This window comes from Diadema antillarum, unplaced genomic scaffold, assembly GCF_040938485.1.
Source record: "Diadema antillarum isolate AM-2024a unplaced genomic scaffold, OU_Dant_1.0 seq00001684_RagTag, whole genome shotgun sequence".
Lineage (NCBI taxonomy): Eukaryota > Metazoa > Echinodermata > Echinoidea > Diadematoida > Diadematidae > Diadema > Diadema antillarum.
Genome location: NW_027272379.1, coordinates 290211 through 313902, shown reverse-complemented (window position 1 = coordinate 313902; position 23692 = coordinate 290211). Strand labels below are relative to the sequence as shown.

Genomic DNA, 23692 nt, shown 5'->3' with positions numbered 1-23692 from the left:
TGGAGCTACGCGTCCTCGTCCTCACCTCTTGGGCTGTATCCCATTAGATCAACACAGCAGCCCACCACGTGTCGACTGTTCCTCGTCTGCATTCTCCATCCTTTCGAGCGAGGCGACCCGGAGGCCCGGGAGAGAAGCGAATGGGTACCCACCCAAGGACTTCGGATAAACTTGGGGCTTATCCGACAGATTTTCCCTTTTGCCTCATATTCCACACACCCACAAGAAAACAAAGAGATTAATTTGGCCTGCAGATTTTTATCATGACATTGATCATTTGACGACTAATCAGGATGTGTTAGACATGCAGCCTGTCAGACCATTATCAAAACGTTTTAATTTCTACCTTGAAGCGGGGCCTTGAAGAATCACAAGCTGCGTCAATCATCACGGGTGTATTATGTGCTGGAACATGAAGTATGAAGGAGCACATGAAATTAAAAAAAAAAAAATTATGGCCACTTCTGCATTAATGTATATTTCATTAAAGTAATTAATGGATAAAGCACTGTGGTATTCCTGTTATTACATGCTACAATACAGCTCAAAGTGGACTTTGCCAGAATGTTCCAATGAAAAATTTAAGAAGCTGTCATCACAACAATTTTAACTGAACCCAAGAAAGTTTTGTGTGTGTTCGTTTGAAGAAATGCTTTAATTGTCAAAAAAAAAAGAAGGAAAGATGATGCAACATTTGATGTCATATTACCACACCCTCCTTCTAAGTATAGGCCTGCACACAAATGTAATCTTGCTTACAACTCATGTTTGGTAGGCCCATTCATTTTTTCTTTCTCAATAATTTCTGTGCAACAACTCACAAACTCACAAACATAGGCTGCTTTTTAAGACGGATACGTTCTCTATGGTATGTAACTTCTACGATTGCAATATATATAGTGAAGATTTGTATGCAAATAGGAGAATTATTCATCAGTGACTATATCTCATTTATGTGCGTATGATTCCTACCAAATATACATTATATATATATATATATATATATATATATATATATATACACACACAAATATATATCTTTATCTATATATCTCTATCTATATATTTGTGTGTGTGTGTTTCAAAATGTGTGCAACTCAGTGTTAACTTTTTGATCATGAAGTGGCATAATTGTGCACTTCACATAAGGCCTATTAATCACCTTTCATCATACATGCATATATGTGGGGTTGTACATGTAAGTATTTCTCTCTTTTTTTCATTGTACATTGACAATTACTTTGTAACTGACAAAGTTAGACATTTGAAACAATTTACATGGATGCATTAATTAGTGCACGTACACAAACACAAACACAAACACAAACACACACACACACACACACACACATGCTATCTTTCACACTATTTACACAGCAACTCTTACAGATGAGGTTGAGCATGAACCATATAAATGAATGGACTTTCAATTAATCCAACCACCTTAAAGTATGAGATGTGCTGCCACCTGATTATGCGCATCACAATGAGTACATATAGATGTTTTGAAAATGATGATTGCCTACTAGTAATCATTCATCGTCACTGACAAAATAACTGTTTCCCAAATTCTGGTCTCATATATGGTTGATGAGCCTTGTCAGATGGAAACGCCTTTGAATAAACACCAATGATGAGAAGCAGCAAACCTCAGAACATGACTAATTTTCTGTCATTGGATTGGAAATTACCTATTTGCTGACTATCGCTCACATATACGACCTTGCCTAATAGTAAGACATATATATCCCCTTCCCTTACTGTTTTCTGTTTTTTTATCTGATTTTGCTCTGGAAATATATGTGGAAAAGGTAGAAAATGAGAATGCAAATCATAATCGATGAGCTGACAGTCAGCTTTCTCTTTAAAAGAGCTTGACAAGCATTTCTCTAAAGAAAATGTCTGAATGGTGATATACCATGCCACAACTGTGCATGCATCTTCCTCGAATAAAGACAATTATATTCTTCTGCGCATGGAGATTTAAGATTTGTCAAAGCTGAGTTGTGTTTCGCCCTGGCTTACCAGCAGCAGAGGTCATGAGATCAAAGCAGGGAAGAATGTTTAAAAAGTTTTTGTGACACTCTTGACTGTGACAGAGGCATGCATTAATTAACAAGGGGATGAATATCCATGTGCAGCAGGTCCATGATTAAAGGTAGACCATCTGCAATAGCACTCATCACAAAACCTCATAAAACATGACAGAAGGATCCAGAGAGCCATCTTTTCACCATCATGTTAAACAACACACAGAAAAATGAACAGAACACATAACAGATACACCATTAATTCCATTTTTATAGTTTACTTTACTCTCAACATAATTGTTGGCACTATTTACCCCCATAGTTGAAATACTCTCCCACATCACATACAACTTGAGACCTCAAATAAGATAATCACAAAAATTATGTCAAAACAACATAATCAATACTATAAGCCATGTAAACCTTTGTTTTCAGTCACCCAATGTAAAATGAACAACAATGACGTCTTTATGAGCCAAATGCTGAAATACAAAACAAAATCTGGTGTTTTTCCCCCTCCAATTATCTCCACCAAAGAAAGCCTACTACCAACCTGCTTGACATCAATCTTGTTGAACACTGCTTGAGATACATTTAACCAATCACAGCACCCCCTCAGGCAATTAATTACAGCATAAGCAGGTTCCCCTTTGGATATTGTACAACATATGATCTGAACAGCCAAAAGTTGAAGTGACATATGTGCTGAAAGGCAAACTGCCATTTTTGTTGCAGTTGTGCAAAAACCTTGGAAGTCACTCATACAAAAACACTATCAAGGAATGATCTCTTTCCTGTGTCCATAAATGATCCCCACGTGTGTATGATGCTATGTCCATCAATGGGGTCACAGTTTTAATTGTCAGAAATAGTAAATGGTAAAAACATATCCATCATTCAATTCACAGCTACACTGACTGCCAGCCTTTTAAAATTCTCATGAGAAGACAGATCTCAAGGCAAGAGCGCCTTTCTACTTGTGCTAAAAAAGTGACATTTTATTTTAAAAATTCACTTTCACTCTCCTCATTCCATAAAATTATTTGCACCAAGACAAAGGTAGGACATGCACATAAGTAAGAAAACTGTTGATCATGATTAGCATTCGAGCGTAATGGAAAAAAAATTTTACCTTTAATCCACTGCCCTACACACTCCTTGCTAGATACACAAGAAAGCGGTTGTGCTCCAAGACTTATAAAATTGACACGATCACTACTTTGAGTATTCCAGCTTTGGCATAACAAAGTCAGGTAGAGTTGTTCTCAAATACATACAGACACACACCATACATATCAGGAATGCACACATGCTGGCATATAAATCTTTAGCAATAATGCTGATCTTCTGACACTTTCCTTATACTTGTCCAAAGGCAGGGCCATGTAGTAAAACCCTTGTTGCCGTCTATCTCTACATGTAACAATCAGTTCTTAGCTTGAGTGACAACACTAATCTTATCGTCAATAGGAATGACAAGACTCGTACATGATAAAACAAATAAAGAATTTCATACAAAGCAAGTACAGTTCGGCCTCCAAAGACAAGAAACTTAACAAATTTACCAATATTATGCCAAAGGAATAGTACAGTTAACTACAAGCTAATTGTAAAACTAATGCCTCTATAATGATGCAACCAAACATCAGACAACAACATAAGACAAAACATTAATATCCACAATCTTCATCGTGGTCGGGGCAGTATGGTATCAAGAAAGTAGGTAAAAAAAATGTTTAAACATCGGACAAGATGTTAGGAATCACAGACACTGTCATGTGACTGTCCTCATAATTGGTCACAATGATTTATATCATATTCATCTACATATAGAGACAAGCAGGTTCTAAATGAACAGATTCAGTGTGGATACATAGTGTATGCACTATATTATGTATCTATACATAATATCATGTGCATTGGTCTTATATTCTACGAACACATACTTCATTTTCTCTAATATGCATGTAGTCCATTACAGTACCTAGACAAATACAGTTGTAATGAGATTTCACACCATTTTATACCAAAGATAAACTATGATCTTATCAAGAATTATCAACATCCCCCCAAATATGGGATTTTAAAAATCAAGCATTCACTTGTCATATCATGACAAACGTCACTCACTCAGACTTTCACACACTGAAATTTCATGTTTAACACACTATTCACATTAAAACAGCATGCTGGAAAAAATCATAAAGACCACAAATTCATCCCCTCCCTCCCCCCCCCCCCCCCCCCAACAAAAAATATAAAAACATAATATGACCATTACATTGCATTATGCATACTGAGTGAAAAAATGTTTCAGAACAATGTCAGTTTCTGTTCCATTCTTATTACTCTAACCGCAATGTGCATCTTCATTGTGTCCTGTCACAGAATGATGCATATTTCATTTCTCACTTTTCAAAATTTAGAATAACCATTACAATATCTGTAATATTTAACGGTAAAAAGGTGACATTCAGTGACAAAGACACAGGCATAATCCATATCAATACTCCCACATCTGATTTTGCCATGAACAACCAACAGCTCAAAACTGACATTCATTTCTGCCTTTAACATATGGCAAAATAACTTCAATTACTTGTTACTTAATAATGCATTTCATCTAGCAGAAGTACACTATACTATACTATGTTTAAGATCAGTAAGAGACCACTGCATTTATGATGGTCAAAAATGTAGGAATGTTTCTTGTATTGGTACACACAGATAGTCATTTATAATAAACATTTGATTCCTCTACCTGGCCAATCCCACTCAGATTACATCAGCTCAACTGTCAAAAACATCACGTAAAGAGCAGGTCCTGAAGAACTTGTCATTCCAAGATAATGATTGCAATGTGGTAACGCTCAAATTCACACCAGATAACATTAGCTGCTGTCACACTGGCAAAGCTTTGCAAAGTTTACTTCTGGAAGTTTTGCCAGTATGGCTGCAAACTTCCTGAAAACTTCTCGCAAAACTTCTTATGAAATTTCTCACTCAAAACTAGAGAAATTTCCCAAACCAACGCAAATCTTTTCAAAGTTTGTGCAGTCTGAACACTGGCAACCAAAACTTTGTGAAGCTTGTCACGTTAGCAGTCCTTTGGCTGTTTGTAGTGGTGCCTCTGAAGTGTTAGCTCATTGGGACGTACATGTGTGCTTTGTTTACGTAACAATCCATAGACGTCAGACAATACATGCTTTCACTTTTGTTGTGCTTGTGTACTAGTGACCAAAACTTCTATAGCTGAATTGTTGAAAATTTCGGCTGCCCGTGTGAATGGACAAGTAAACTTTGCGAAGAGTTCTCCAAGTTAATCTTCAAGAAGTTTTGCCAAGTGTGACCACAGCTATTGACTGAAACTTCTGATTTTCCATTCATGAGAGTGCATTGCATTTGAAGTCACAAAAGTTCTATAAATCTCAATTTGACGTGACAATAAAATACTTCATGAAACCCTTCTCACAATGAGTAAAAAAGTCACCAAACATTACAATCAGCTTTATACCAGTTGAAGCTGTTGTATCCCTTAGTTCATTCAAGATAATTATTTCATTGGTAGATTATACTTTGCCGGAAGATATTGCTGAAAATTGCACCAATGTGAAAGAGCCACGTATAACATTTGGCAGTATACTAAAACACGAATTCAAAGAAATTAACCCTCACAAACTACAACTTTTCCTCATCCTTTTCCCTTTTCCCTCTCACTCACTCTCTCTTTCTCCTCTACCTACTTCACAACCCAAGTATATCATCAATATATGTATGTAGATATAAAAGCAACATTGATCAGCCATGATAAACAGGCTAAAATGTATTTCACTTGATAGCAAGATTTCAGAAAAAATGTTAATAGCCCAATTATTAACAAGGTGTTAGTAAAAATACATGAACATCCAATTCCTTTTGCTATTTAAAAATATTGCCAATGGGAACTTCAAATTGCTGACAAGAACACACCATTTGTTTTATCATGCTATGTGAGATTGGATTTCACTCTCAAGGAAAGCCTATCCTGCAGGGATTTAATTTTTCTAATCTCACGCACTTACTGAAATAAATGGCCTATGTTACTTCATTTTGAGTTGTCAGTTACAAAACATGGTACCCCATTGGTACCCCATGCCAGGCTTGGTCATACAAGTACCAATGTCATTCAACCACCAAATTCCTTTTTCTCTTTTCAAAATTAAAACTTGCCCCTTGTTTCAAAGATATCACTTATTTAAAAAAGTTAAAAGATGGTTTCCTGACCAGTCAGATGTTTGGAGAGGTCCATAGGATATAGTATTGTAACATTCACAGACAATCAGACGGTGATACCTCTCTTGTACACATCAAATGTGACCCGCTACAACAAAAGGATCCTAAAGTCGCTGACGGGTGAGCCGAGAAAATCGAGTTTGAAGTTAGATAATCAAAATCTGTCAAAACATCGGGATTTCTGTTTTTGACATAATTTTGTAGTCTAATGTATCTTCTATCATCTGCCGAAATTTCGAAGCTAAATGATCAAAGGAAAGGCGAGAAAATAGCGTTTTTCTGAGCCATGATTTCCGACTTTCAACGGAGCAGAAACGTGTCCGAAGATTTGGATTTAGCGCCGCAGCTAGACTCCGCCCTTAGCAACAGGGGAGTGATCTCATTGGTCAGTGTGTGTCATTCTGGTTACTGATTGGTCGTGCGTAGACCACTGGCGCTAAGCTTGAATGAACATCGCAGAGGTCGCTAGGAGCATACTTTCTATTGCCAAGCGGTGAAAACTGTCTCGCCTCCCCTTGATCATGTCAGCGTCGGAAGGAAAACTTTCAAGGCGTTTTTCTCGAAACTCTGATTTCTTCTACCACTTGACATGCTCTAATAAAATCATTGATATCTCTGCAACCGAGTACTTTTATGAGTTGTCTTATATATGAAATTTAAGTAGAAGAGTAAGGGAATGATGTCATGTCATTTTCAGAAAACTGTCCTCCCTCGACTTTCGGATCCTTTTGTTGTAGCGGGTCACAAATTTGTGACCAATTTTTACAGATGAGCTCTCATCTCCCAGCAAACATTGTCATTAGAGTAAAATCCTCTCTTAAAAAGCCCCTGTGATATAGTCAACTTCCTAAAACTGTATTAAAAATATAAATACATTATCATTTCAGTAACATTTTCCTCCATTGTAAAATAGAGTCTGCAAATGTCTCAAAGCTTAATGTACACATGTACAATCTACAGTTAAAGAATCAAGACATTGCTCCAAAAATGCATTCTTATCACTGACAGTTAGAGAAATCCATTTTTTTTTCCCTCCTCAGAAAATTTACCCACCACATTCATTTGTTTTTGTAGATGCACTGTGATGTGGTCAACACTTCACCAATACTCTGCACATTATCAAAATGATAATACAAAACAAGTATTTTGGTAGGGGAAAAAAAAGAAACAAACTTTCTTTTTTCTTGCATAGACTTAAGTAGGTGGAATACTTGTAAATATATTGTTCACTTATGGGCCATGTTTAGTATTTTCTATTACAATACTACATTTTAGAAATTGATTCAAGGAACAAGCTGCCACACATGTGCATCATCTTCAGAGAAGTCGTTTGTGTATTCATCAGAGTGCATCAAAAGTGCATTTCTAGAAACTTATAACATATACGTTATGATACACAAAACATGCAGTTTATGCAACTGCTTCATAGTCTTTCACTACATAGTGAAAAAATTGGCATCTGCAAGTTTTGTTCCACAACTAACTCTCTAACTGCTGTTAAGATCAATCAATGTGATGTTTTCATCAATGTACTGTTACATTTGATACACCTCCATCCATTGTTACTCCAAATCAAGAACAACAAACATTCTTCCATCAATGTAATGCTACATTTCATACATGTTCATTGCTAGTTTATCCAATTCACATGTAATTTTTTTTCCAAATACACAATCTTTGTCTTACAAAGTTTCAAATGTTACAAGTGCAGGAAAATCCTGTAATAATTAAGCCGCTAAGACCGCCACTTTTATCTTCTGGTAACTGGTACCTCGTAAGCATACTAAAAAAGAGACCAGCTACATACAGTAGTGGAAAATTCAGACTGCTATAGTCATCTTGTTAAAAAAGGGTTCCTCGTTGTAAGCAAGTTTATTTCAATGAGATGTTTTTGTCCCTAATGTTGTTCTTAGTGACTGGACGATAGTACTCCAGCTTTATACCTGCTCCTGAGCTAGTCGGTAAGCATACACACTGCCTCTCTCCAGAAACTGTTGGTTGCCGCCACCTTCTTGGCGAGATCGTTTGTGAGGTCGCTCGTTCTCCTCGTCATCGTCATGGTGATTTCCGTTTGGTGGCCCGTATCCTCCCCCTCCAGGTGTACGGATCTTCAGGACATCCTACATGACAGATGGAGACACGACAGAAAAAAAAAATGTGCAATTTTCCAATCAACAAACAAATTCAGAGAGGAGGAAATACATATGATTTTCTGAAACTACTTTACAGTTTAAAATAGCAAAAAGGAACTAGAAATTAGCACTCTGAGGGCGCAGACCTCCGCCAAGCATGCAGTTCATTTCCACTGCTGATCTTGTTCTTCCATAGAGATATCAATGATTTCCACCCACACATAGTTTATAGGATTGTGTGCTGAAAGTCGCCTCATTTCCCAATAAAGAAGCCTTTGTTACGTCATAAACACTCAGCTGCATGGTGCAGGTCGCCGTAGCAGAAACTAGAGCACGCACTTTAGTGCGCTCATGCAAACCTCAAATACGCGCAGCCTGAACTCCCAAGTTCATTGACCCTACCTGCCAAAATATCAAAAATCCTTCATAAATTCCCCCAAAATTCTCGGATTACTACCAAAATTCAATCATCTGTTACTTGTATTATTCTAAACCTTCCCTGCAAGTTTCATCCCAATCCGTTAACTACTTTTTGAGTTATTTTGCACACGGACAAACTAACTAACGAACTACTGTAAAAGTGGAAATTTTCGCGGTGTTGAAATTTTCACGCATTTCGCGCAACCAGAAACTAGCGCGAAAATAAAAGCACGCGAATATTTTTGCTTGCCATATGTTCTTGTGCGTGATGTCTTGATTCCGTGGAATTAAAAACACGCGAAACTCTTCTGACCTGGCCAAGCGCGAAAGATTAGTTGCGCGAAAAGATCCACTTTTACAGTAACTGACAAACAAACCAACGGTAAAAAAAACATAACCTCCTCCCTTGGCGGAGGTAAAAAAAGCATACTAGGCTGTGATGCACAGCTATGTCATATAAGGGAAAATTTTTAAAACCAGCAGGTATATCTGAACCATACCAGGAAACAGAGAAGAGTCAGCATATACTGCAATACCCTTGCCCTATACAATGTACATGTATGTCTACATTCAGAACTTGAAGATGTTCACACATGCATTATTTATTGGTAAATCATCACACATTTGAACATAAAATATTGCAACTAAAAAAGGCACATGACCTGCCCTTTTATTCAATGATGTTGCATCATTGACAAATGAAGCAATATTCTGTCGTAACAAAGAACATCAACAAGGCACCATCTTTGGGCAACAAGGAATGTAGACTGACCCCTGCGTTGACCTTGATGGAGTTCTTCCCGCCCAAGTTGATGGTGTGACCATTGGCGAAGGTGAAAAAGTTTTTTCCGGGCTTCCCTTCACATCCACCTAATGGAGCGATGATATGAATTCAAAGATAAAACACACTCTGATTAGAAGGTTCATATCTGTGCAAAGTAGTGCAATCTATTGTGAGACATTTAATAGCAACTCGGGAACAAAATCATACCTGCATCATAATCCATGTCAAACTTGGCTGATAGGTGTTTCTAATCATCATAGATCTGTATCTCTATTTACCACTACAATAATCATCAGCACTAATTTACCGTAATCACATAAACCGCCTTGACAACTGGCATGATCATCATTGCCCTTAGATTCAAAATTGCTCTTCAAAACAATCGTTATCAAATTCATCTCTATCAACAACATCAATGATATTGATATCAATACTGATCATTATCTTTTATCACCATAACCATAATCATTATCATCACTGTCATCCTCTTCATCTTATTGTCATCATCATCATCATCATCCATCATCATCATTATCATCATTATCATCATAAAAGCTATTATCACCATCATTAGAATAAACCTCATCTAGTTATCAACCATCATTATCAAAACATTCATCACCCACTATCAACACAAAATCATCGTCATTATCACAGTAAAAATCATTCAGCGTGTGTTCTTGGTCACCTTTCATTCCGTAAGGCCTGAAAGCTCTTCGCTCCATGAGCAGAGAGATGGTCAGAGGCCGCCTGAAGATGATCTCTCTAATGACCCCGTCTCCTCCCCGGTAACGCCCGTCTCCTCCGGTGCCTTCATTGAGCTGAAACTGTTTCAAGATCACTGGGTACCTGAACAGACCAAAAAATGTCTCGATATCTACCCTCAGCATACAGAACAATCCTTTACAGCACATACAATAACATGACAGATATCCACAGACATTCATCTCTTGTAGAGGTTTATATAATGTAAAACACAATATTTTCGCGGCATCAAATTTTTGCGAATTGGAGCCAACGGCCTTTTTCACGGCATGAAATTTTCACAAGTTGTCTCTAACATTCAATGCACATGGTGCAAACAATAACTTTCGCATGCATTTCAATTTCGTGGATCTTGCCTCTCGCAAAATTTGCGAAATTACAATGCATGCGAACATTCCTTGTTTTACAGTACCTTAGATATTGTAAGGTAATTTGGTACCAAATTAAGTGCTAACTTTTGAATGGTTTAGAAGAAGGACTTACCTCCTTTCAAAGAGTTCAGGATCGGTGATGCGAGTGTTGGTCATGTGACTATGTACTCCACTCCTACCATGCCAAGTGGGACCCTGTCGTGATGTCAAACACGAGCGAAGAAAAGAAAAAATGTACAGCATCTCGAAAACGATAGCTTGCGAAAGCATACAAGGATAAAAAACTAAAGACAACTGATTTGATCACTTCACATCCCCATGTAATCATATGAATTTGTGACAACTGTTGTGTGTGAACATGACCAACCATGGTCCGCAAAAAGGGCCAGACATGTAAAACTGGATTCTTGCCCACTGCCCCTTCATCCACAGCTTTGCGTTCACACCAAGGACCATCCATTCAATGGACAGACACAGACTAAATTGAACCATTTCAAGTGAATTTCATGAGGTACACAGCATGTGAATCCACAATCAACTGGTATGTTTTCCTGCAAAAGTCAATATTGGGAAGTGTTTTAAGAATGCACATACACATAAAACGCACACATCCATGGTACGGGACTACAAACACAAAAGGAAAGTTCAAAATAGACTGTAAATATAAGCCATTTTCATCATATGCTTTTCTCAATACCACAATGCTCTTTAACTTGTAATGGTGATCATCACAGAGTTTTGCTCTATCCATGAGGCAGACTCCTCAAGCTTTCCACGACTGATCTGACATTCTCACTGTCAATTTACTATCAAGTCATGGAATGTTCTTCTAGAGGAAAAAATTAGAAATTTTACGGTAAAAGTCCACTAAAAGAAGCATGATTTTTGTATTTTTTTTTCTTCAAATCTGTCAAAAGCCTACAGGGAATTTGAATCATATATCTTTGCTCTTGCTCTCTACAAAATGAAGTCTAGTTTTTAATACTGCAGATGGTTTCTAGGGATCTGAAACAATGTTAAAACTCACAGCTCCAGCTCCGCCTGCAATCGTCTCATAGTAACCAACGTCGTCATCTCCAAAAGTGAAGTTATTCATGCAGCCCTGCGGAAAATAGACAAAATAAAATAACAGAATGGGTTGAGAAAATTCCGCGATCTCATTAGTGGAAAGCTGCGTGCTGATCTTTATTAGCAGCACATTGCCTCACTGATAGCCACTGTAAACATATGTGACCCGCTACAACAAAAGGATCCTTAAGTCGCTGACGGCTGAGCCGAGAAAATTGAGTTTGAAGTTGCATCATCAAAATTGGTCAAAACAATCGGATTTCTGTTTTCGGTATAATTTTGTAGGCTAATGTTTTGTCTATCATCTGCCGAAATTTTGAAGCTAAATGATCAAAGGAAACGCAAGAAATTGGCGTTTTTCTGGGCCATGATTTTCTGACTTTCAATGTAACAGAAACGTGTCCAAAGATTTGGATTTGGCACCGCAGCTAGACTCCGCCCCTAGCAACAAGGGAGTGATCTTATTGGTCAGTGCGTGGCATCCTGATTACTGATTGGTTGTGCATAGACCGCTGGCACTAAGCTTGAATGAACATTGCGGAGGTCGCTATGAGCATTCCTTCTATTGTCAAGCGGTGAAAACTGTCCCGCCTCCCCTTGATCATGATAGCGTGGGAAGGAAAACTTTGTAGCCATTTTTCTCGAAACTCTGATTTCCTTAACCACTTGACATGCGCTAATAAAATCATTGATATCTCCACAAATGAGTGCTTTCATGAGTTGTGCTATACATGAAATTAAAGTAGAAGAGTAAGGGAATAATGTTATATCATTTTCAGAAAATTGTCCTACCCCGACTTTCTGATCCTTCTGTTGTAGCGAGTCACATATTAATATGCACTTGTAGCAAGAGTATGTGCACTTAGTAAGTGTTAGCACTACCAGTAAAAGATGCCAATTGACTAGCTAACCATGCATCCAGCATATTTATTGTGCATCCAGTAATTACTGGATGCTCAGCTGGAAGTACTGGATGCTTAGTATGCATTAATGGCAAGCTAAAAGGAAACATACCGAGTAAATTTGTAATCCAGTAGTATGATTAAAAAAGACGTACTTCTGGCAAAAATTTGTCCACCATTCTATAAAACATCTGGAGGAATACTATTCAATATTTCACAATGTTTTTGAGGTTTTTCTTTTCACCTTCCTTATTAATAAGTAAATACTAATCACATATTCATATATTTCACTTATTACCTAGGGGAGGAGGTTATGTTTTCATTACCGTTGGTTTGTTTGTTTGTTCGTGTGCAAAATAACTCAAAATGTAGTTAACGGATTTGGATGAAACTTGCAGGAAATGTTTAGAATGATACAAGTAACAGATGATTAATTTTTTGGTAGTGATCTGAGAATTTTGGGGGAATCTATGAAGGATTTTTGATACTTTGGCAGGTAGGGTCAATGAACTTCGGAGTTCAGGCGGCGCGTATTTGAGGTTTGCATGCGCGCACTAAAGCACGAGCTCTAGTTTCTGCTAGGGAGAGGCGCGCCGTGCAGCTGAGGGTTTATGACGTAACAAAGGCTTCTATATTGGGAAATTGGGCGATTTTTTAGCATGTACAGTGCTAGTACATCTATGGGTGGAAATCACTGATCTCTATGGAAGAGCCCAAAGAGCTTTTAAAATCTCTTTGGGAAGAGCAAAATCATCGGTGGAAAGTAGCTGCTTGGCGGAGGTCTGCGCTCTCAGAGTGCTTTTCTAGTTATATTTTGTAATGTCAATGCATGCACTTTGTATCTTCTGTAAAAAAAAAATGTATTCATATGTTTTGTTAGAGATGAAAAAATGAATGAATGAATAGTACGAATGGTGTCACTATGGAATCTAGTCTACACCCACTCAGCTTGTCCTTGTCGGTTGAAACAATTCCATAGTTACCTTATGCACACATATTGGTACATTTAACTCTCACCCCTCCCCCCCCCCCCCCCAAAAAAAAAAAAAAAAAAAAAAAAGAAAGAGAAGCAGAAACATGTTTTATTCTTAGGGTTTGTTCTCAAAACCATGGAGGTACACCCCCACATACTGTAAAAGTTGATATTTTCACATATAAAAATCATTTACATATTTTGTGCTCGGACAGGCCAGATGAACTTCACGTGTTTTTGATTATGTAGAATCAAAATAGAAGTAGTATTTCATATCACATTAAACAAAAAATTAATTTGTCCTCTGAAATATGCAAACATTTCCACATCTCAAAAATTTCCACTGTTACAGTAATGTTCTATCCCTTGCCACATGTGGTGCTCACAAAATGAGTTCTATGCATTTTTTTTTCATTGCTACACTGTATTTTGTGAGTATTTTTAATGTATTCATGGCCCTTTGTTAACAATGTCTGTAATTCAGCCTCCGAGCTGCGATAGGTATTGATGAATAAAACACCTTTTCAATTCAATTCAATTCAATTCCTTACCTGAGATGCAGCACACACTTGGAAGGCTTTGAGAATGACATCAACAATTCGCTGCGAGGTCTCCACGTTGCCTCCGATCACTGCGGCATTTGGGGAGGGATTTAGGACGGTTCCCTTAGGAATGATGGCTCGGATCGGTTTCAGACAACCCTGCCAAGAAATAATAGATGCACTCACGTACTGGCTTTCAAAATCTCATTTAAAGGGACATTCCAGACGATTTTCATAATTTCACATCATGTAGTACATAAATCGCCAACTCCATGTACAGATTTGTGGAATTTATTGTGGTTCTTGAGCAGAGAAACAATACTTTGAAAAACCTTAAACAAATTACACTGAACAAGGATGATGACATAGGAGGTTCACATATTTCAGAAATGTAGCAATGTAATTCCATTACAATACCGCTTGCTTGCGAGTTCACCTGTGCATAATCTATGCATGCCTTCTTCTTTTGTTCTGTTTCCTTGAGCCCCAACTCATGCATTCTTATGGTGACTCTGCCATGTCATCATCCTTGTTCATTGCAATTTGTTCTAAATTTTGAAAATATTCTTATTCTTCATCCAAATTATCACAAATTCTGAAACTCGGTCCTCAGTATAATTAATTTATAGTTGTTAAAATAAAAAAATCTGAAAATCATCCGGAGGTCTCCTTTAAGGCCTGTTTCATCAAGGTGTTTCATCAATCATGGTACAGTGTACTCACATAATAACTAAGTCCCTAGGACTAGCGTTTTCCTTTTGTTATATCTAAATGTCATTATATGTCAAACAATTAAGTATGTAAGGATGTTTACAGTTGGTAATTCTGGGACCTGAACTTTTACTTCATTCAAACAAGAATTTCTTTATAATCGTGTTCATTATAATGGGAGTGCACTGTTTACAGAAATGAATGTAATTAAGCGCAACCATCAATGTAAATACGACCGATTTACATTCTCTTTGTAACAGCGAGCTTTAGATCAGTGATTCTAATGTTTATACTCCAGGGCTGGACATTGGGAACAGCTGTTTGCACACGTGCAAAACATGATTTATGCGTTATAAACCTTAAGAGTTGAAGATCTAAAACTTGCTCTGTATCAGGACATTGCAAAGAAATCTTTTTTTTTTTCAGGGATCCTCCTGTAGGACCAGGAAGACATGGCAGCTTTGCAAGATGAATTCATATAAACTTTGACAACAGCATATGAACGCAAAGCGTGGCAGGCAGAGGTTTGGTTGGATGTAGAGAACTTTATCCAGCACTGAAACACGTTATCAGGACTCTTGTACAGGGTAGCCAACATTCACCCATTAAAATCAGAAGGTTTCAGAGAGCAACCAAGGAGATACTCATGCATTAGATGTAGAGGCAATTATAATAACTCCAAATTCGAGGAGACTCTTTATATTCTCTCGCAAAGAGAAGAAATATTATGTTACCACTGGGAGCAGTGATAAAAAATGTTTGAATTATCACATTTGATACATATGTGTAGTTCAGTCGTATCACAAAACATCCTATCATATAAAACTTTTGCAATAAAGCCACAAACATATGGAGATATCGCTAATTTTCGCAAGAACCATAACTGCAGATAGTTTAATCTAGAAATGATTTTAGTAAAACTATTGTTCACATTTCGTATATTAAACAAAACTTAACATTGATTATACTGACTGATACTTTGACATTGATCGTTTCTATAACTCACATTTTTAAACCGTTTTGAAGCACTGAAGCTTTTGTTTTTTTCATTTGCAAACAATAAATGGCGCCTTTCAGTTATCAGGAGTGTTCTGTAGAATTGGGGAGACTTATTGCAGCTCTAAATGATCCCTGGCAGCTGGCAGAATGCATTGGTGAGGTGCCTACATACCTGGTTGAGTGGAATATCGTGGCCAACCATGCAGCGCAAGCAGTAGATGATTGCCGACATTGTCACCGCTGCTGGGGCGTTCATATTGCCGTACACCTCTGGGCTGGTTCCGCTGAAATCGAACACTGCTGAACCCTGGAAGCAGGGAGGTGAGGGTAAGGCTTACGAATCAAACTTGTCACAAATATAAACCATTTTTCTTTCTGATTCATCCCCCGAATTGTGGAAAAATATGCATTTTCCCCTTTTATATCTAATTCAAATAGATTTGCAATCATTGTTGCAGTAATTGCAGTATTCGTAATTGGATACAGTAAGTAATAATCAGTTACTACGGCAGCAGTCAGGGAACATGTAATCAGCTCTAAGCACCAAAGTTGTTTCCATGGTACCTGTAATTATTGCCACTTACAACAAATAAAGACATCTTTATGAAACGGGCCAAAAAGGGGAGGACATAGAGTTACTGTCTGATAGGACATTTTAAATACTTCATAACAAACATAGTCATCAAATATGTATATCAAATGTTTATAGCACATGTAGATATAAAACATACATCATTTATCATTGCTGGGGTGACAAGACCTGGTATCTCAAAGTGTGGTGAAAACAACTTTTTTTTATTAATGGTCAGACAATCAGTTAAGTGATGCCCTGTCCAATCCTAGTTGTCTCACCCCCAAAATGAAGCCACCACGGCATGTCAAAGGAAAGACTATCCCATTTGATATAGTGCTTTGGCTGCCATGTTTTTGGCTCTCTTGAACATTTGACATTTTGTAGATATGAGGTCTTGTCATGACAAATATGATGTGTTCACCTTCTCTTCATCGATGTTGATCTTGAGTGCCAGCTCAGAGCCGTCATCCAGAAAATCCCTAGCGGTCAGTGTGGTGTGACCTGTGCTGGCCAGAGTCTTCTGTCCAATCTCCTTCATCATGTCTCTGACCGCCACCTCGGCATTGGCCTGAATGTGCTGCATGTAAGCCTGGACCACGGGCAGCGAGTACTGGTCAATGAGCTCCTTGATGAGGTAAATCCCCTGGACAAACATGACAGGATGGAAGTGATGGGGTTAACAAACTTTTACACTGAACATAAGGTCAAGAACCTTTTAACTCTTTATTTGCCATGGTGGAAACCCCCTGTGTACCACGTTATTCTGAGACACGAAGGTAGTCATGCTTTGAGAAAGAATTCTGTTTTTCCAATCTATACAACTTCTACAAATTTCTGTTGAGCTGCACATAATAGTGAGCAAAGTTGAAGAGGAATGCCAAGCTTTGCTTTGCTATAAATTGTATGACAAATCTATTTCTATTTATTTTTTCAATGACCAGTTGCTACATTACTGTAAAGGCGTGACTTTTGCACATGAAATCGTGAGAGAAACTTAGAATTTATACGCAAATTTAATTGGGGACACCGCTTGATAGTCAATCACCACATAGAATGCAAACTGTATGTAAAAGGAACAAAAGCGCGAGAAAAGCTTTCATTGTACCACGGGATTAGGCAATTTATCGATCGGTTTAAGCGGATTAGTGCGTTTGAGCGGAACATGCGAAGTTGGCACGCCGTCGACTGAGTGGGACGTGCCGACATGGCACATAAAGAGTTAAAGAGATCGCCACTGCTGCAAGAAAAATGTTAGTGATATTTATTAACGGTCTAACAAAATGACAATCTGTGACAATGAACAAGTGCAAAGAATCTCTGATAGAAGATGGGAAATGACCCTAGCAATAAATCTTGACAACTATTTCAGGATAGGAATATGACTGCTGCATTAAAATTAAATCTAAGGTGGATAAATAACATATTCTAGAAGAAGTAAATGCTTCCTGGAAAAAAAAAAAGGTAGAGAAGTCAATTTCCAAGAATAAATGAGACCTTTCATATCAGCTTGACATTTTCATGTCTGCATAACACTTACGCAACGTACAGCAGGGAAAAAAAAAAACAACTCAAAGTGACTGAATAATTTTGGCAAATGAGGTTTCAAGTTGCCACGACACCTGAGCAAACTAGGAAAAGAATGAAAGAAACGAATAACAGTAGAGCTTGTAGACTGAAGCTACCTTCTGATTGGCTGCAACCTGAGCCTGGAGATCACTCAGGTTGTCATGGAGATTCCTAGTACCACTGGATCCTGGGTATTGGGCAGGTTTCATCAGTTCAGCCGTCACAGCTAGAGGAGTGGGGATATAGGGAAAGGTAGTGGAAGGATCAATAGGCAACTTAAATGATATATTCATATGTTTCAAAGCGTATTCAAATGTCTGCTCATCTCGTTCTGACATTCTAAGTAGTAAACTATTCTCTAACCTGTTTCATGTGATTAAAGTTAGCTTGTCTAAACCCACTGGAGTGGATTTTCCATACATTACTTGTTTCTAGATTAGACGGACCTCTAGCAAGCTGATTTGTTGTCATGGATAATCTTTGATAAGAAAAAAAAAATATGGATGAGATTTGAGTGTAAATTCAAGGTGGTAGGGCCTACAAAATTGTATATGTCCTGTACTTCGGGCCATATTAATGAAAGAGACACAAGCAAAATTTCCCTTGCACTGATCTGAAAGGCAATTTGTGTCTCTATTTTCTAAAGTGTCCTAAAAATGTAGAAGCAACAAGGTGAGAAAATGAACAGAGGTCAGTTTTACTACACTCAACATTTATCATTTTCTCTCATGTAATGTGCATTTCACCAAAATACACACTTTATCTATCGATTTGTGAACATCATTGTTTTTCTCCATTTACCAGAAATACTCTGAAATTTCTTTTTAAACCAATTCAGGTATTTGCACTATCAAGAGGGCATCCTTCCAAAAATTTACAAACTTGCCATAAATTCCAAGAATTAGTGAACACTGGAGGATTCCAGGAACTGAATCCAAACAAACCTTCTTCCTGGAAGACGCCCGCTTTGACCAGCTTGAAAGACATGAAGATGGCACCCTCCTCGTAGATTGACTTGGAGTGAGGGGGCATCGAGCCTGGGTGGGTGCCTCCTATGTCCGCATGGTGGCCACGGCTGGCTACATAGAAGACTGGTTTGGGCTCGCCCGGATAAAAGACCTACAGGTAGAAGGAGAGGTGATTTCACATGAACAACTCAATTGCAACTGATTGAATACTTGCCGTTTATTGACGTAAATACACACCAATTATTCTGTGTTTTAGTAGTATCCATGATAAAAAATTGTGGGCAAACACGCTTTGAGTTGGACTCAAACTAACACTTTCCTGCTAACTATAAAGGCGTTATATTCACGAGACTACTGAGCTTCCACCCTACAGCCAGTGCAGGTTCTTATCCCTCATAGCAGCAGGTACTGTGTCTTTATTCAAATTAATAAATTCTTGCATCCAGTTGTTTTTATTGAAGGTGATTGAAAAATTGGCTTTCATCAACCTAAATAAGGAACCAGGAAAGAAGTATACTGCCAGAAAAAAAAACGGAAAAAAAACAACTCCTGTCCTATGGAATGATAAGAAGACGAAGCAACTCTATTTGGCAAAAGAAGTAACTGATAAGCACACTTGTGTCACACTGTACCCGAAATGTAGAAACAGATGTTTATTTAACAAGCAAAGCATCTTCAAAAAGTTCATGTTTGTTCAACCATATGTGGCAATATATGAGATCTTATCAAAAAATATAATTGTGATTATCTAGTTTGAATAAAATCCAACTGTGAACAGTGCAACAATAGAAATAAACAAATTCATAAATGCTCATTAATTTTTTTTTTTTTCATCCAGAATAGAGTTCCACTGCTGGAAAGAATCAAACAAACTGAAGTAACACAGTTATGTTTGATATTTCATTTTTGCCTGGTGAAACTTGCTCTAACTCACATACAGTCACCAGTGTTCTTCAAAGGAATGAGGAAATACAACAAATTATACCAGTATAACAGGTTAAGAAATGACCATTCTGAATTTTACTTACAGGAGTGATGACGGTCAGATCGGGAAGATGGCTGCCTCCGGCAACGGGGTGATTTGTGAGGATGACATCACCTTCTTTCAGGTCGTCACCAAGTTCACGCATCTGGTAGAAAGATTTGAGAATATGAACAATTTCATGGCATGATGTTTAATACAAGTGGGCAGCCAGACAACTTTCATGGCAAATTTCTTGTTTATAGGAGATTTTAAGTTCACTTTTGTTTTTTTTTTTTTTCTTTTGTTGTGTTTTACTTTCCATTTTTTCCTTATCCATACAAAGCAAATATATCATATTCAATTTTTGTTTTTTTATTGCCCATGCAAATATGTGTCTGAATAAGAAATGATCATTAGATGAACCAGTACTGGTGTAAACCCCTCCCCATCAAAAAAGGGGAACAAAATCTGTCACCAACACATACAAATTTTTAAAAATGAACAAATTATGCAACTTTTAAATTAACAAAAACAGGTTAATAGCTGTGAGCACCACATATGTTACCTCTGTATTATACTGTGTACGCCGTATATTTCACAAGTCTAAATTTTCGCGAATCGGGACTTCCCGACAATTTCGCGAGTGGTAAAATTCGCGATCGTGGAGTCCTGTGCTGAACGGAGAAATGTATACATGTACATCACATTCATATCGGCAGTAGAGTCAATATTTTCGCGTGTTTTTAATTTTGCGAATAGCAGATGACTCGCGAAATTCGTGAAAATAAAAATCTCGCGAAATATTCGGCGTATTCAGTTACCCTTTGTGTGCTTTGAGCGCTGATTGGCGAAGAAAATCTTATAGCTCTGTACACAGTGACAAAAGTCCCTGGCTTAGAAAGGGTTAAACAAAGAGTTCATACCTGGTACTGGACGGTCTCTTGCATGGCGCCGAGGTGGACTGGGATGTGAGGAGCGTTGGCCACCAGTCCTCCATCATGACCAAACATGGCACAGGAGAAGTCCAGGCGCTCCTACAAAAGACAAACAAACATGAGAACAATTTGTAGCAATACTACCTAATAATTTTGTGTGAAATATGTATAATTAACCTTCATGCTATTTTGTTCCTTCAAGGTTGAGGGTAAGGTGGAATAATTAAGATTATCATGCATTTGCTGAGCATAGATCTGGTAAACTCCATTCACAGGTCATGCAGTGTTTACATGTTGTGGTTGAAAGACTGCACATGCTGAATAGAAGACAAAACAACAACTTATATTTAAAATATATATTTTCTTACATTTTGAAGAAGAAAAAACATACACATATCTTTAAACATAATAGTTGGCAGCTCTGCACTATCACTGTGCAAACAATTATCATGCTATGTATCATTTGTCTTTGAAGAACAGTATGTAATCTTTTACTTTACCATCATCATTATCTACACATATATTTTTACCAACTTCAGAGTTGCATAAATTCGTAAAAGACAGGTGCTTGAAATCAAGTGGCAAGGACCACTGTGGAGTCCTAAGAAATGAAACTAACTCTGCAGAAACAAATAGCTTGATATCATCACTCGGTTTTCCAGTAGTTTTAAAGTGGTGATCACTCTAATTTTAGGTCTAATTCTCATTATTACTTTCATGATCACCTCTAATGTTGTTGTTTCCATCATCATCATCATTCCCTCACACTGTCATCAACATTATCATCCCATCATCATCTCATCCTCAGCATCAGCATCATCCTCACCACCATTATCATAATCATCATCATCATCACGATCATCATCTTCATCATTGCCATCATTACTGGATGAAGATGGTGATGATGAAAATGATATTAAAGGCACCTTACCTTGATGTTGGTGGAGATGGAGGTCCTCTGGAGGACACGCCCCATCTGCTCGGCAGTGCTCATGAAGCGATGGGAGAAGATGGAGAGCTGGATGGTGTCAAGCTCCGTGCCGATCACCTTGGAGCTCCCACTGCCAACCTGGAGACAATGAGGAACATTACAAACAAACAATGCACAGTGCTGAGCATGTTGCGGTGAGGGAGCACATTGTGTAAGTGTATCTACATTGGTGTGAAAGACACAATGCAACATGCCTTACAGTGCATAGCAATGACTCCATGTCTGTCGCAGACTCCAACCCTCCCGTTTTCGAGGGGAGATCTCCCGCCGAAAACCCATTTTTGCATAATCTCTCGTTCTCCTGGTTAAGATTTCATTTCTCCCGCCCTGGCTCTTTGTCTCCCGTTGGAAAGGATTTCTTACTTATTTCTATCGTGTGTTGAAGAAAATAAGCCTTAAATAGCACCAGAGAGCACTTCGCACTTCGCACCCATCAACTTGGAGTCTCCCGTTTGCTAGGGGTTTTAGGCGGGAGAATCTCCAGATCAGAAGGTGCTTTGGGTTGGAGTCTCTGATCTGTGTTTAAGTGTATTTACTGTTTAACAGTGTGAAACACACACAATGCACCATACCTGACAGTGCACGGCAATGACTATTAAAATGTCTGTGTGTGTATTAACCATTTCTATGCCAATGAGTTCAATGTGCACAAATTTCACACATAATCCTATTGAGCGGTATCCTACTGTGGCACACAGAGGGATAAGGTATATTCACATTGGTTTAGAAAACACCATAGCACCAGATATAGCAATATCTCAATGTCATGAATTCAGCCCAGTGAAATTGATTCACAGGAAATGTTTGCTACATACATTTATCTCTCAGATTAGAAACTCATGTGATATCAGATAACAGAACAGATCAATCAAGTTTTACACTTCACACCATGTACCAGCACTCCACAACCAAGTGACAGAGAGCAATATACACCCTGTACAATGTATAATGCTCATTTGGGGTTGTTCCCTTGCTGTATTTAGTATTTCTCACAGTAACTGTATGCACTTCCTCCCACTAATACAACATGCAATGCAACCTTCAACATACACACTGTAACCACCTTGTGCACTACAGAACCACGATGATACTAATGCATATTACCCACTTGACATCATTTTTGTTCAAGCCAGCACCAACTCAACTGTACAATAGCATAGCTCAGTATACACAGTAATATTCTATTCACATGTTCTCTGACCACATATATTTCAGTACTGTAAAGCGAATTGGAGCTGACGGCCTTTTTTGCTGCATTAATTTTTGCCACTGGCATTTGCTGCCGGTAGTATCAACAAGAACTTTCGAATACATTTAAAGTTTACAAATCTTGGCTTCCGCGAAAATTGCAAACTTAAAATGCACGCAAACACTTCTGGTTTTACAGTAGTTGGAGAGCAGTTGGCATGTGTCAGTAGATGCTATGATGGGTGGGCTAATCTTAGGCAAGAGTTCTCAATGTCGTGATCATTGGTTGGAGTAGTATGCATGACTCTTGAATACTTATGTGAATCAGTGTATTCTTATTTCCCTGAAATGACTGCGAGTACCAGTTAAAGGGATGGTACAGTATCGGTAGAGATGAGAATTGGACTTTTAACTTTTTGCGAGATACCAAGAAAACACTTATGAAATAGTACAGAGCATACCATTTTAAGAGGAATTCAAAGTTTATTTCATGAAAATCGGGTTTGGAATGACTGAAACATCCAAAAACAAAGTAAA

The 23692-nt window shown here is 38.0% G+C and overlaps 1 protein-coding gene across 1 annotated transcript in view; it reads right to left on the bottom strand.

The window, feature by feature from the left end:
* Positions 1–8021: 8021 nt before the first annotated feature.
* Positions 8022–23692, bottom strand: part of LOC139711683 (5-oxoprolinase-like) — a 58371-nt gene continuing 42700 nt past the window's right edge. Inside the window, exons 18-30 of the mRNA XM_071623542.1 lie at positions 21908–22045; positions 20965–21075; positions 20106–20207; positions 19054–19228; positions 18226–18335; positions 16965–17186; positions 16142–16276; positions 14269–14418; positions 11802–11876; positions 10887–10969; positions 10327–10487; positions 9627–9724; positions 8022–8422 (exon numbers count right to left, since the gene is read on the bottom strand). Of these exons, the coding sequence (XP_071479643.1) occupies positions 8240–8422; positions 9627–9724; positions 10327–10487; positions 10887–10969; positions 11802–11876; positions 14269–14418; positions 16142–16276; positions 16965–17186; positions 18226–18335; positions 19054–19228; positions 20106–20207; positions 20965–21075; positions 21908–22045 (1743 nt within the window). The 3' untranslated portion in view covers positions 8022–8239. The remainder of the gene's footprint in view (positions 8423–9626; positions 9725–10326; positions 10488–10886; positions 10970–11801; positions 11877–14268; positions 14419–16141; positions 16277–16964; positions 17187–18225; positions 18336–19053; positions 19229–20105; positions 20208–20964; positions 21076–21907; positions 22046–23692) is intronic.